The sequence below is a fragment of the Chaetura pelagica genome, unplaced genomic scaffold (assembly GCF_000747805.2).
Source record: "Chaetura pelagica isolate M959 unplaced genomic scaffold, ChaPel_1.0 scaffold108, whole genome shotgun sequence".
NCBI lineage: Eukaryota > Metazoa > Chordata > Aves > Apodiformes > Apodidae > Chaetura > Chaetura pelagica.
Window position 1 is genome coordinate 107,006 of NW_009970718.1, and position 12,861 is coordinate 119,866.

The following is a 12,861-nucleotide window of genomic DNA, read 5'->3' on the forward strand; positions in this document are numbered from 1 at the left end:
GGTTGTTTATTTCTTCTAAGGCCAGCTCTGAGTCCTGTGTCTCCTCTGGAGTGTCACAAGATAGATTTCTGCATGGTTTAGTGCTGAAGGATAGATCTATACAGGTGATGAACTTGGTCACAGCTGAGTTCCTGAGCATAACTGCTTGTATTTCTCCCAGTCTTTGACATACAAGGCAGATATTTCCATGGTTCCTTTCTCAAATGTTAAGAGCACTTTCATCCTTTCCATTGAGACAAGCAGTTTCATGGGGCTTTATTAGCTCTTGTTGTGTTATTATAATGCTGTGAATAAAAGAGAACTTGTTTAGAGGTATGTGGTGAAGCTGGTCTGAAAATCTTGTGCTCCTGTTTCAGAGTTAAGAAAGTTAACTTTTTTTTCTAGGTGCAACACAGAGAGTGACTGGTACCAGATCCATGAAAATATAATTAAAAAGCTGAATGCACGTTACAATTTGACAGGCTCCAATGCAGGTAAGTTGCCACATTTCCATTTGCATTCTTAGGGTTTTCATGGTTTGCAAATGAAGTAGCTCTATTTTAGAAATACTAATGGCTCTGAAATAAATACTTTTTGACACTGATAATAATATCCATATTCAGTGTAAATGCATGATATTGCCCTTTATGTGCACAATTAGAAAAAAAAATATCACTGATTTTTTTTCAACGAGCTATGTGATTTTATTCTGTGCTGAAAAGCAAGAATTTACTGTGGAGTTCTCTCCACACATGGGGCTGATCAAATTGTTGATGGGTGTTGCTTGACAGGTCTGCTTCCCATTTATATCAGGAATATAAAATTTTCTATTTGCAAATAACAATAATTTCCTATTTACTTCAGAAGAACTATAAATGAGAACTGCCAGGGCACTCTGTGTTCCTGCTGGCCAGTTGAGCAAGATGCAGACTTGATCATGGGACTGTAGAATTGTTTGGGTTGGGACAGATCTTTAAAGGTCATCTAGTCCAATCACCTGCAATAAGCAGGGACATCTTTAACTAATTTAGGTTGCTCAGAGCCCCATCCAACCTGATCTTGAGTGTTTCCAGGGTTGGGGCATCTACCACCTGTCTGAGCAACCTGTTCCAGTGTCTCACCACCCTCACAGTGAAGAATATCTTCATTACATGTTAACTTTTTCTGAATGCTGTTGTCATTCAGGGATGCAGTCAAACTTGAAAGGCAGCCTCAAATGGAAGCTCGTGAGTCTATTGTCCTTGCATTCAAATACTGTTTTGTTCCTGGCGAAACATTAATTATTCGAAATACTGCTATCTAGAAATCTCATAGGGACTAATTTCCCAGGTTGTACTGTAATTGTAATCCCTTTCATGTAGCAGACTTCATGCTCCTTTAACTTGATTTCAAGCGTAATGATTATCTTGAAAATGTATGTTCAATGATCTTTAATGGGTAACGGAGAAGCACATAAAAGCTACTGCTGTGTATCAAGACTGAAGATACATATTTAACAATTTCTAGTAGTACCTTTTCTCATAGAAGTGTAGCCACCTGTGTATGTGTATTTAAGGATCAGAATGTGATTTGTCGTATTGGACAATAAATATAAAAATCAGGTAGTGAAAATAAAAGAGCACATTTTTGAGTAAATATAATGTTGGACTTGTTAAATATGTTAACCATATTCATCAAGAACAGCTTTGCTCTTGGTCATTCTGTCTGTCCATGCAATACCTGCTTTACTCTGTGATACATGGCTTACCCTATTCCATTCTTATGAAATTAGAGTTCACAGTTAAATAACCAGTAGTCTTAGGAGACACTGGATAAATTTGAATAGTCTTAATTATGTCAATATTCAACTTGAAAAACATGTGGGACATGATTTTTTTTCCAGGTTACAGGGGGCTGGAAGCTAAAGCTGGCAAATTGAAGTTGAGTTACATTTTGAAGTGTTTCCAGAGGGAGGGAGGCAAGAGAAGAACATCACAGAATGCCAGTAGTGCATGCAAAAGAGAGAGGGAAGGAGAAAGTGAGCAGTAATGTCCCTTGGGGTACTGAGAAACTAAAAGATAAAATACAAAATGTTGTTTACATCACACACATGAAATTTGTTCCTCTGTGGCTGCTTAGCAGCCTGAAAAAGCACTTGCAAGGCTTTAGCAGTATGTTCAGATACTTCTGCTGACACCTCATGGAAAATATTGTTGTTACACTAGTTTGTATTTTTCCTTTGCTGTCTTTTTCTTCAATAGTATTGAATGACTGTTTCTGAAGCCTCATTAGCCTTGTCTGCCACCTTATAGTTGTCAAAAAAGGAGAAACCATCCTGCCTTACAGGAAATGTTTATTTTCTCTCTCATAGGAACCATTGTAGGTAGCACCCAAATACAGGAATACTTGAATTTGAGGTTAATATTGGACTTGTTCCTTTCAAGTCATGCTAAAAATACTTGAAAGGAAACACTATCAATGAACAACATCAAAGGTGCTTCAGACTATTGTCTGTCCTCTCTAGGATTGTTCCCTCTTCTGCTTGTCCTGTACAGGTTCTTTCAGCTCAGGAGATTTTCACACAAGGTCTTTAGTTTCCAGGAAACTTTATGTCCCACTGCTTAAATAATTTATGAGAGAATTCATAGTATTCTTCAGAAGAAAATAAAAATACTCTGGTTTTCTGGGAAAAACAGAAATGGAACTCAAAATGTACTTTCAGTGTCTTGCATGTAAAACATACATTGCCAGACTGTAGCATTTGTATTAAGCATTCAAAACTCCATTCCCCAAAAAGGTACTTCTACTTCAACTCATGATAATTCTTAAGTACAGAATCCTCTTGCATCTTATTCTCAGCTTGTGTCTGAAAAAAGACCAAACAGAGGCAAATGACTGTCACTTAATACAGCCCAGAAAGGAGCAGGTGACAGATCTTCATCCCCTTTCCTCTTCTCAGTGAATGCAGGAATGGAAGGTCTCGGTTTCATGGGTAGTTTAGTATCATTTGATGGACTGGGAACTGGAATGTGTTTTCTGCAAGAATTTCCAGTATGAGACTAGTATAGCAGGTAGTGGATCAAATTTCCACTAGTCTTTGCAGCTGGTGTCAGTTACCAGCTTACTGGAAAACACCTGGTTGCCTGGTGTAGAAGATCAAACCATAAATGGAGAGGCCAAATTGTACAACCTTTACTGCATTTAACAGCATTGTTATTTCTTACATGCACTTTGTAGTATAGGTAGAATAAGTACTATTAGATCTAGTTGATTTCTTAACTATTAAGCAATCTAAGTTTCAGTAACAGCTGGTGTGGAGCTGGCAATGAAAACTATTTTTTCTATAATATTTTTTCTTAGAATTAGAAGCCAGTTCCTTTTTTTTGAAATGCAAAAAATTGTGGAAAAATGAATATTCCTGCATAGAGCTCACACCTAATTACTTCAGTCTGTCATGGAAAATGAACATTTTTTTTTCTGTATTTGTAGGACCAGACATCAGTGAAATTGATACTACAGATACAGAAAACAGTTACTGGCTTATCTCAAATCATATAAAATCATCCTTTATCCCCCTGTAGTGTATTTTAGATAGTGAAGCCCAGCCAAAGTCATCACTTTCATATAAAAACTTGGGCTTCTGTCCAGTGTTAAAATCTCTTTGTAGGGTTTGCTGTGCGGGTCATAGTTGCAGGTCTTGTTCTTTGGGTGTGACTGTGAAACTACACTCTTTGGAACTACAGTAATCAAATAATATTGGAAGTGATCTGCTTTCTGCTTTACTAAAGCAGGCACTAATGCACAAAATGCCTTGTAAACCATTACTGGCTGTATAATAGCTTCTTCATTTGCCCACAGAATTACTGTGCCACGAGTGAATCTGTTGATTTTTAAAATGGTTTGAAGTGCATTTTAGGACAAGGGGTAAAAGAACAAGGCCAAATCTGGTTGTCATAAAACATGTTCTTATATAAAAGTAAATAAATAAAAATCAGAGAATGCAACTCCAATTGTACTGTTATGCAGAGTAATGGATTGCTGTTTTTCTTGTTACGAAATTTATCACATGCAGCTTTATATTCTTACCTATGAGATTGCCTTTTTTGTTCCCTCTCTAGTTCTTTAGACTTTCAGAAGTTTAAATGTGATGTTTTTAATACAGGACATGATGATGGAAGGAATGTCTACTAATTGGAGCAGTCTTTCATGTCTAGCGTTTGGAGCATTCCTTTGGGCTCTGAAGCTAGAGGGTTCTTGTTAACAAAAATTACCCACTTAAAACTGTGAGCAAATTTCACAGTTAAACAGTGATGGTTCTTACCGTGATCCCTACTTAAATACCATCAGCAGCTTCCAAGTACCTCCTTAGGCACAAGATCTTCCTGTAGGCACCTAAAGCTAAGGTAGCTTTCATTTCCACCACTGTTTGTCATTGAACATAGGTAGATAGCTGGGCACAGCAGGGCACTTGCATTGTCAGGATACAAATGGGCTTGATTTAACTTCTTGAGCATTAGACTGAAAAAAGATGCTGGAGATAAATGCTGTGACTCTTGTGCCCATGCTGTTTCAGGGAATATATAAATATTAACTGGGTTTACCATAGAAATTTTGTATTCCAGTATTTGAGACATTCTTCAAAGACGGAAAACATCTTGGTTCAGAGTCTGATTTAGAAAAGGATTTTCAGACTGTTTCATATGTCCCAGATGAGTATGCTAATCACTTGGCTTCTCAGACTTCCCTGCAGCAACTATTCAACTTGGTATACAACAAGAAAATATTCATTGTACCATGGGGAAAGTGAAAAGGGCTCTAAAGCCTGCCAAGTAGTGCATGATTTTCCTAAGTGTGATCTGTATTCATGTCCTCTTAAGCATCTTGATCTTGTATTCATGTCCTCTTAGCAAGTCCTGTAGAGGAGGGATTTAAACCTTGGTTTCATGTTACATGTGAATATTCTCCCCAATGAGTTATCTTATAAGAAGCACATTAAAAAATTGATTAAAAATGCACTACAGTTTCCTCTTTCTATACACTCCTTTAGGTTCCTAACTTTCTCACATGTAAGATGTTCTCTAAATGCCAGCTTAGGTTGTCTTTATAAGTCTTGAAAAGCTGCATGTGCCTGATGCACTAATTCTTGAGAGCTGAGACAAAGATACACATGCCTTTTAGTTGTTACAGCAAAGGAGGTGAAAATACTTTCAAATCCTGAAAAGACTAAATTACTGGTCTAAGAAATTACAAATGTATGTAGCTGCTTTGTAGCTTTAGACTCTTACATGAATTCCACGAAAATAGCAAATGTAGTGGGATGTCTTTTCTGTGCTATTATCTTGGAATGCTCTGACAAAATAGACAAGAGTGATGTAACTTAATTGCATGTTTACTGAACACCATGTGATGTATTCTCTGGTAGCAATACCAAACCTACACTACAACTCTGTTGGAAACAATTATACTTAAATTGATGGGAGAGCCTTAAGCTTTAGAGGAAACGTTAAAAATGCTGGGATTTCTTTTGCCACTTTTAACTCAAGCATGATTTCTTCTATATTTATTTTTTTATTATGGTGGCAATGTTACTTTTTAAACTTGCATAGTGGGTTAAAATACAGGTCTTGAAAAATGTACATAAATCTTATACTCTTGCATACAGTTTGGGTCATAAAAAGATTAAAGTCAGAAATTATTGTACTGTATCTAGTAGCTGACAAGAACATGAATTTTTAAGTATGATGGAGGGAAGACCTGAATAGAGAAGCTGCTTTCAAGACAAATCCAGTTGTACTTTGTTTTGTAGAAGATGCTCTTAAGTCTGTCAGCCACAAACTGTTAATTTCTTTCTTAAAAAGAGAAAGATGCACAAGTAGGTTTTTCAAATGAATGGGGCAGTGCATGTCTTCCCATGCCAATTTACCTGCATTTAACAGCCTCCTGGCACTATTATAATACCTTTTCTCCATGGTTACTGTCAAAACACTTAGAAATTGGAAAAAAACAGGTGGAAAACCATATACTGTAGCTGTTCCACCTCCTATTTAATAGAAAGTAAGTTTTGCCTTACAAATTCCTTGATGCAGAAGGGGAAGCCTGTAAGAGTCATTCTTTACCTTGCAGAGAAGAAACTGCAGAGGCCCTGCAAAGTGATGAAACTGAGGAGCATCATTACACACTTTCCACACTTTGTGTGCTGAAAAACTACAAGAGATCAAATACAGCAAGGAATTGGTAGGCCAGTATAAGTTTACATAGTGCAATATTGCACTGAGCTGTGGTGGCTCACAGTAATTTCTAGATACAAGAAGTAGTGTTTTTGTGACACTTCCTCAGCAGTTTCCAGTGTTATCCCCCTCAGCATTGTTGCAAGAAGAGCTTCTTCCTGTGAATGAGCAATGTAGGATGGGAAACAAAATGTGCATTCCCTGCTGGGAGCAGCTATAGCTGTTGGCCACAAAACGAGGAGGTGTAGACTCCCAGCAGAGAGATGAGTGGAGCAATGACTGGTAGAAAATGAGGAAGAACAAGAGCAGGACTGGACACATACTGGACTGACAGAACAGATCAGAACAAAGTAATTTATAGGTAACTACTGGGCTCTTCATTAATCATATCAAACTACCCTCTCTGTCTGTACTCAGCTGAGAAGAGAAGATCTCTGGTGGTTTTCTCTTCTCAGCAGGGTTCACAGATGTCTCAGTGGTGCACTGAATTATATTCTGTATCTATACACCACTAACATTTAAACAGCGAGTGCATTTGTTTAGTTACTCTGGTTCTATGACATTTTATTAGTCTGTCAGTTTTAATCTTTGTTGCATTTTGTGACAAGGACATTGTGTATTCCATTTTGATGTGTTTAAGAATTAGTTGTCACTGAAGGCTGCTATTTGGATTATCTTTAAAATAAGAATAGTTCTCATGTGCTTCACTAAATACACAATGATTTAAGGCTTTCCTTTTTGTTCTCAACGAATGCTAAAGCTGAAGGATTAAATATATAGAGGCTTTTGCACATGAATTGTTGCTCAAGATAATTTGCCTCTGAATGACAACATTGGCAGATAAAAAGGGGAAATTTTGAGCAGATTTTTAGAAAAGACCTTTAAGATCATCCAGTCCAGCTGTTAACCTAACACTGCCAAGGCTACCATCAAACCATGTCCCTAAACACCACATCTGCATGTCTTTTAAATACCTCCAGGAATGGTGGTGACTCCACCACTTCCCCAAGCAGCCTGTTCCAATGCTTGACAACCCTTTCAGTGAAGAAATACTTCCTCATTTCCAATCTAAATGTCCCCTGGCACAACTTGAGGCTATTTCCTCTTGTTCTGTCACTTGTTATTTGGGAGAAGAGACCTACACCCACCTGGCTACAACCTCATTTCAGGTAGTCATAGAGAGTGATTATGTGTCCCCTTAGCCTCCTTTTCTCCAGACCCTCAGGTGCTTCTCCTAGGACTGGTGCTCCAGACTCTTCACTAGCTTTATAGTCCTCCTTTGGACACATTCCAGCACCTCAGTGTCCTTCTTGTAGCATTCAGCGTATACTCGCAAATTTAGGAGTAATCAATTTTTTAAAATTAGTAACCTAATCTATCATGTAAAATTACGTATGGTAGTTTTGAGGAAAGATATTAATCCTTAGAGTTGACAGACTTAAAGACCAGTCAGATGTAATGTTGTACATTTCTACAGCAGTTCAAAGATTGTGCAGGTGTCTGTGAAAGTTCTAGCTTTGCTGTAAAGACTTCAAAAATCAAGTTTGAGGTAGATTTTTACTGTAGTTATCTGTAAGGATCCATCCTATACCATGACTTGTAGATTGTGGTGGAGATGAGGGCTCTAATAAAGTTGAATTCATAGGGTGCTTTTGAGTGTTGCTAAAAGACTTGTTAGAGAAGAATGAAAAAAGTGTCATGTCAGGGAGCTCTTACATCCAGTAGAAGCTAAAGACTTGCTGTTGATCCCAATGCTGGGATTATGCATGTGATTGAAATGGAACCCAGTTGAAACCTGGAAATTCCTAGCTGAGGCTACATAATGAGAATAGCAGGCTTATATTTCCATATTGGAATTGGATTAGCAGTGAGGTTTTTATAAGCCTTTTCAAAAAATTAATTCTGCTTGTTACTATTAAATAGTGTTATTGAGTTCCTTTAACCTTATCTACTGTAAGAATAAAAAGTCTTAAGGCTACCTCAATTGATAAGTTATAGGACATATATGCATGATTTTAGCTCTGTCAAGGGTTATATTTACAAATTCATGACAAATGTTATCTGGACTTTTATGTTGGTGGGGATCTGTTTTTTAACACTTTCTTTAGGTCCCAGTTAATTATTGACTGTTTTTGGATTTGGAATAAGTAATGTAATTGGAATGGAAGTAGCTAAATTCCTAATACCACGGTGTGAAAGCTTTTTGAGTGAAAGATCTGCAGTTTATGAAGGAGAAAATAACAGGTGTTTCCCTGGAACCTTTTGTCTGTTATTTGCATTGGACACAATATAAAAGACTTGTAATTGTAAAGTTGTGTGTTTTGTGCACTGCCTAATATTCTAGTTAACAAAACACAAAGTAAAAATGTAATTGTAAAAATTTTTGAGCAAGGTGATTCATCTTTGCATTATAACAATGCAGTGTGGAAATAGGTATAGACATGCTGTGCATATTGTTAACAGAAAAGGCTAGCAAAGGGCTTTCCAAGGTGAGAATTGGATTATTGCTGAGATCTTTATTGCTAGTCTAAGGAGGTTAGACTAGATGCTTATATTAGCATTTAGCCTTCTGATCTTTTAACCTTCATCCTGTGGTGATTCTGGAAAGAAATACTTGAGGAGGATCTGCCATCTCCCTTGAAAAGAAATTCCAACTGAGTTTTCTTGTAATAATATAATGTCATTTCAATTTAAGTATTTATGTTTGGTGTGAAGAAGAAAAAAGTCCCAACTTCCCATACTTGAGGGCATTTCTGACAAAAAGGTAGAAGAGCTCATTTAATTAATGAGCTCCAAGAAAGCTGTCAAAATTTTGCAAAGGGTGTTTTGCTTGCATTCTTTTTTTTAATGAGCTAAAAAACAGAATTCAAAGCTCAGGAAAAAAAGAGGAAGTGTTTGGAGTTTCATATAATTATTCCAAGAAATCACAGTCAAGTCTTTAGCAAGGTCAGCAAGGATTGTATCTACCTTTTCTCTTTTCCTCTCTGTTTACAGGTGTAATTTATGGGACTTACTACACAGATTTTTCTGTGATCAAAATGCACAAGTTTTATACAATTATTTCTCCCAAATCACATTAAAACAATAAATAATTTGTTTGCCAATAACAATGTGGAAATCTACGATTATGTCCTGGTTTGAGCCAGGATGAAGTCACTTTTCCTTACCTGCCTGGCCTACTTCGGGGCAGCTAATCTCTCACCAATAGATGGGAAAAAACCCCAAGCTATTAAAATTCTGTATTTTAAAACATAAGTGTTAGTTAACAGGAAGAGATGGGATAGGAGCTGCTCATCCACGTAGTGAGGAATCCCTGGAACAGCTGGAGGAGTGGTCATTTAGACACTTTCAATACCACCAGGAATATGAACAGCTGTGTGCTTTCAGAATGCTTTTAACATTCTTGGACAGCTTTATCTACCTTAATTCCTTTCATAAGAAACAAAGTGATGAATATAATTCTGACTGTTTTTTGTTGTTTTGGGGGGTTTTTTTTGGGGGGTGTTTCTTGGGGTTTTATTTTGGCGTTGTTTTTTGTTTATTTGTTTGTTTTTTATTTATTTTTTAAATCAGCTTCCTGAGCAGCTGCTGGGCATTTTCTTCTTAATATTATCTAGGATCCTCTGCTGCCAGCAGATAGAAGCTGAATGTAAATGCTTTAACCTGCTCCCAGAAACTCAAATGCAAATAAGCTGTAATCCTAATGAACCATTGTCTTTTGTCACTACTAAATGCAGAAATCAATAATGCAGCAGAAAAGTTGTTGAAGGTAAAATGGCAGATCTAACAAAAATGTAATGCTTATTAAGCACTTGTCCATTTTCTGTATTCTCTTTCAGAGAATCATAGAATGGTTTGGGTTGGAAGGGATGGTAAAGGTCATCTAGTTCCAACCCCCGTGAATGGATAGGGATGCCTCCCACTAGACCAGGTTACTCAAAGACCCATCCCTTGCAGTTGCCCCAAGGTTGGGGCATCCACAGCTTCCTTGGGCAACCTAATCCTGTGTCTCACCACTCTAAAGAATTTCTTCGTAGTGTCTAATCTAAACCTACCCTCTTCCAGTTATAAAATGTCCCACCTTGTCCTATCACTACAGTTCCTTTTAAGAAGTCCCTCCGCAACTTCCCTGTAGCCCCTTCAGGTGCTGGAAGGCCGTGGAGCTTGGCTGAACAACCCCAACTCTCTCAGCCTGCTTTTCATCTGACTGATAACAGTAATCTATAGTGAACTATGGTGCAAGTTAATTGTGAGAAATTTCATGTGTTTTCAAAATAAATAAAAGCAGATCTGTTTGCAGCACCACACAGAGTTTTGCAGTAATATTTTGAAAACTGGAATAAATAAAGAATAATAGCTAACACAAGAGGTTTTAATTACCACTAGGGAAGTAATTTATTTTTTTTTCAGAGGGGACAAAGCTACACTATGTACCTAATTAAAGAAAATGTGCCATTCCTTCAGAGACTGTATAATAATTTTCATTGTTATGTTTTAGCTCCTAATATTCTAGAAATGGAACATTCATAGTTATGAAGTTTTGGATAGATTCTAGGTCTTAGAGATGGTTTAATGAGTATATCAACTACAGGCAGATGCAGTGTATGGTGGCATGTTGCAGTTTTCTATTTTGCTTTGTCTATGCACAGCTGTCCCAGTGGTGTGACACACTTGGGTATATATGTTTTGAATAGATAGTTATGTAGTTACTCTGTGTAGTCAGCTATCTATAACCCTACATTAAAATGGAACATAGAAGAGTGAAGACATGTAGCCATAACTGAGGCCTTGAAAGTGCTGGCATAGGATGATACTAGAAGCCCAAGTGCTATGAAGAACTGATAAGTGACCAATTAGTGGTCATCAAATAGTGCAACCTTGAGAACCAAAAAAAAAAAAAAAAAGAGCTATGTGGCATATATAAAACGTTGCAAATGATGAATTAAGGTGCAGTGCAGACTTGCAGACCAATGAAGAAATAATATGTAAAGCACATTAACAAACAAAAATCACTCCAAGAGGAGCTTAGAGAGAGAGAAGAAAACAGGAAACATCCTACTGCTCATTGCAAAGGACTGGGAAGGCTGGTAACTTGGACATCATACACTACCTTTCCAGATTGCAACCGTTGACCTTAAGAATCCAGAGGGGTAGCGAAAGGGTAAGCAGGGGCTAGATACTGGAAAGATTGTGTGAATATATGTAATTTTAATAGTATTTTGTTTGGAGCATGTTAGTATCACTCTAAATGGACCAGTAATAACTATTTGGTTAGACTGTTATTTTTAGTCTGAGTGAAAGTTGTCAGTTCCTGGCTTTCCATACACAAGCTCAAGACGGGCAAATGTAAAAAATCAAGGGGAATTTAAGCAACCTATTCTGCAGCTTGTGTGTCACACCTCAGTAACAGTGTGCAACTTCTGATTTTGGGTCCTTGATTCAGGGGGCCCTAGTTTCCTTGCAAAATTAGTGGAGCTTTGAGAGTACAATCAGAACTGACAGGGGATCACCTTCTTTTAATTAATTATATAAAATCCTTGCGCTCATAACTTTAGCATTTTTACCAGATTTATCAGATCTTCTGCTTCCTTTCTTATTGTCAGTTCCTTTTTCATTTGGCAGCTGGATCCTTAGTGGCAAGATTGCTAACTTGAAACCTTGGTTTTCAGATGTTCTTCAGACTTCCTTCCCTGTGCATCTTTTATTCTGTTTCCATTCTGACTTAGTTTCACTCTTTTCTTTGTGCTGGAATGTTTAATCCTTACAACATCTTAAAGTAACTTCACTATCTTTAGTCCAATATGCTTCATGATTCTGAAGAGTTGTGGAATGCATAACATTTATATTCCAAAGATGTATTTAAACTATAGGTTAAACGACTAAACCATGTTTTAAAGGTGTTCACTGTGAGATTTGTCTTGATGCTTTTGGTTATAAAAAGGCAAGTCTTCATTTTCTAACATTGAATGCTGTGAAACGGAGTTATAATACCTTTCTTGCCAGGCAGCTTATTTCTCAAGTTAAAACTATTCTGCCTTTGATGAGCTTTTTTGATACTTACCTCATTTTTGAGCTAAATAAAATTCTTAAAGGAAATATGTGAAATATGTACAAAGGAAAACTGTAGCTCAATTGGATTTGAGGTCTTCAATGTGTTGTTTTTTTAAAACACAATAATTTTACTCAGCACCAGGAGATGTATAGTATCTGATAAATGCTGTTGTGATTGATGTGATTTGGAGCAATAGCAAATGTCTGTCTAGGTTTCCAAGGAAACAGTGAAGTAGGGGCATGCAGGGATATTAATGTACGTGTGTCTATATAACAAATTCTTAAAATATAAAAGAAGCAAGATTGGAAGTGGGCTAAATATCTGTATTTGTAAGTGAGCTATGAAAAACTTTTCACCTGTTGTAACAGAGTCTATATGCCTATATGACTTCTTACCAACCTCCTGCGCCATATGCTGACCACAGCGTGGTTTGTTTTCTCATCTACACCAATAATAATTCTCACTACTTCCTGAAAGTTGTTAACTGGATTAAGCACAGAACAAATTCCCATTAACAAAATAATTAACGTCCATGGCATTAAGTACAGTCCTTAGAATAGTCTTTGCTGAATATCCTTCCCTGTAAGGTATGTTTATTTACTCAGTTGGAGATGTCTAGGTGAG

General features: G+C 37.0%; 1 protein-coding gene across 1 annotated transcript in view; it reads left to right on the plus strand.

Moving 5' to 3' along the window:
* The window catches only part of DOCK4 (dedicator of cytokinesis 4), a 172,069-nt gene that overhangs the window by 50,034 nt on the left and 109,174 nt on the right, over window positions 1-12,861 (plus strand). The window contains exon 13 of the mRNA XM_010006294.1: window positions 385-473. Within this exon, the coding sequence (XP_010004596.1) occupies window positions 385-473 (89 nt within the window). The remainder of the gene's footprint in view (window positions 1-384; window positions 474-12,861) is intronic.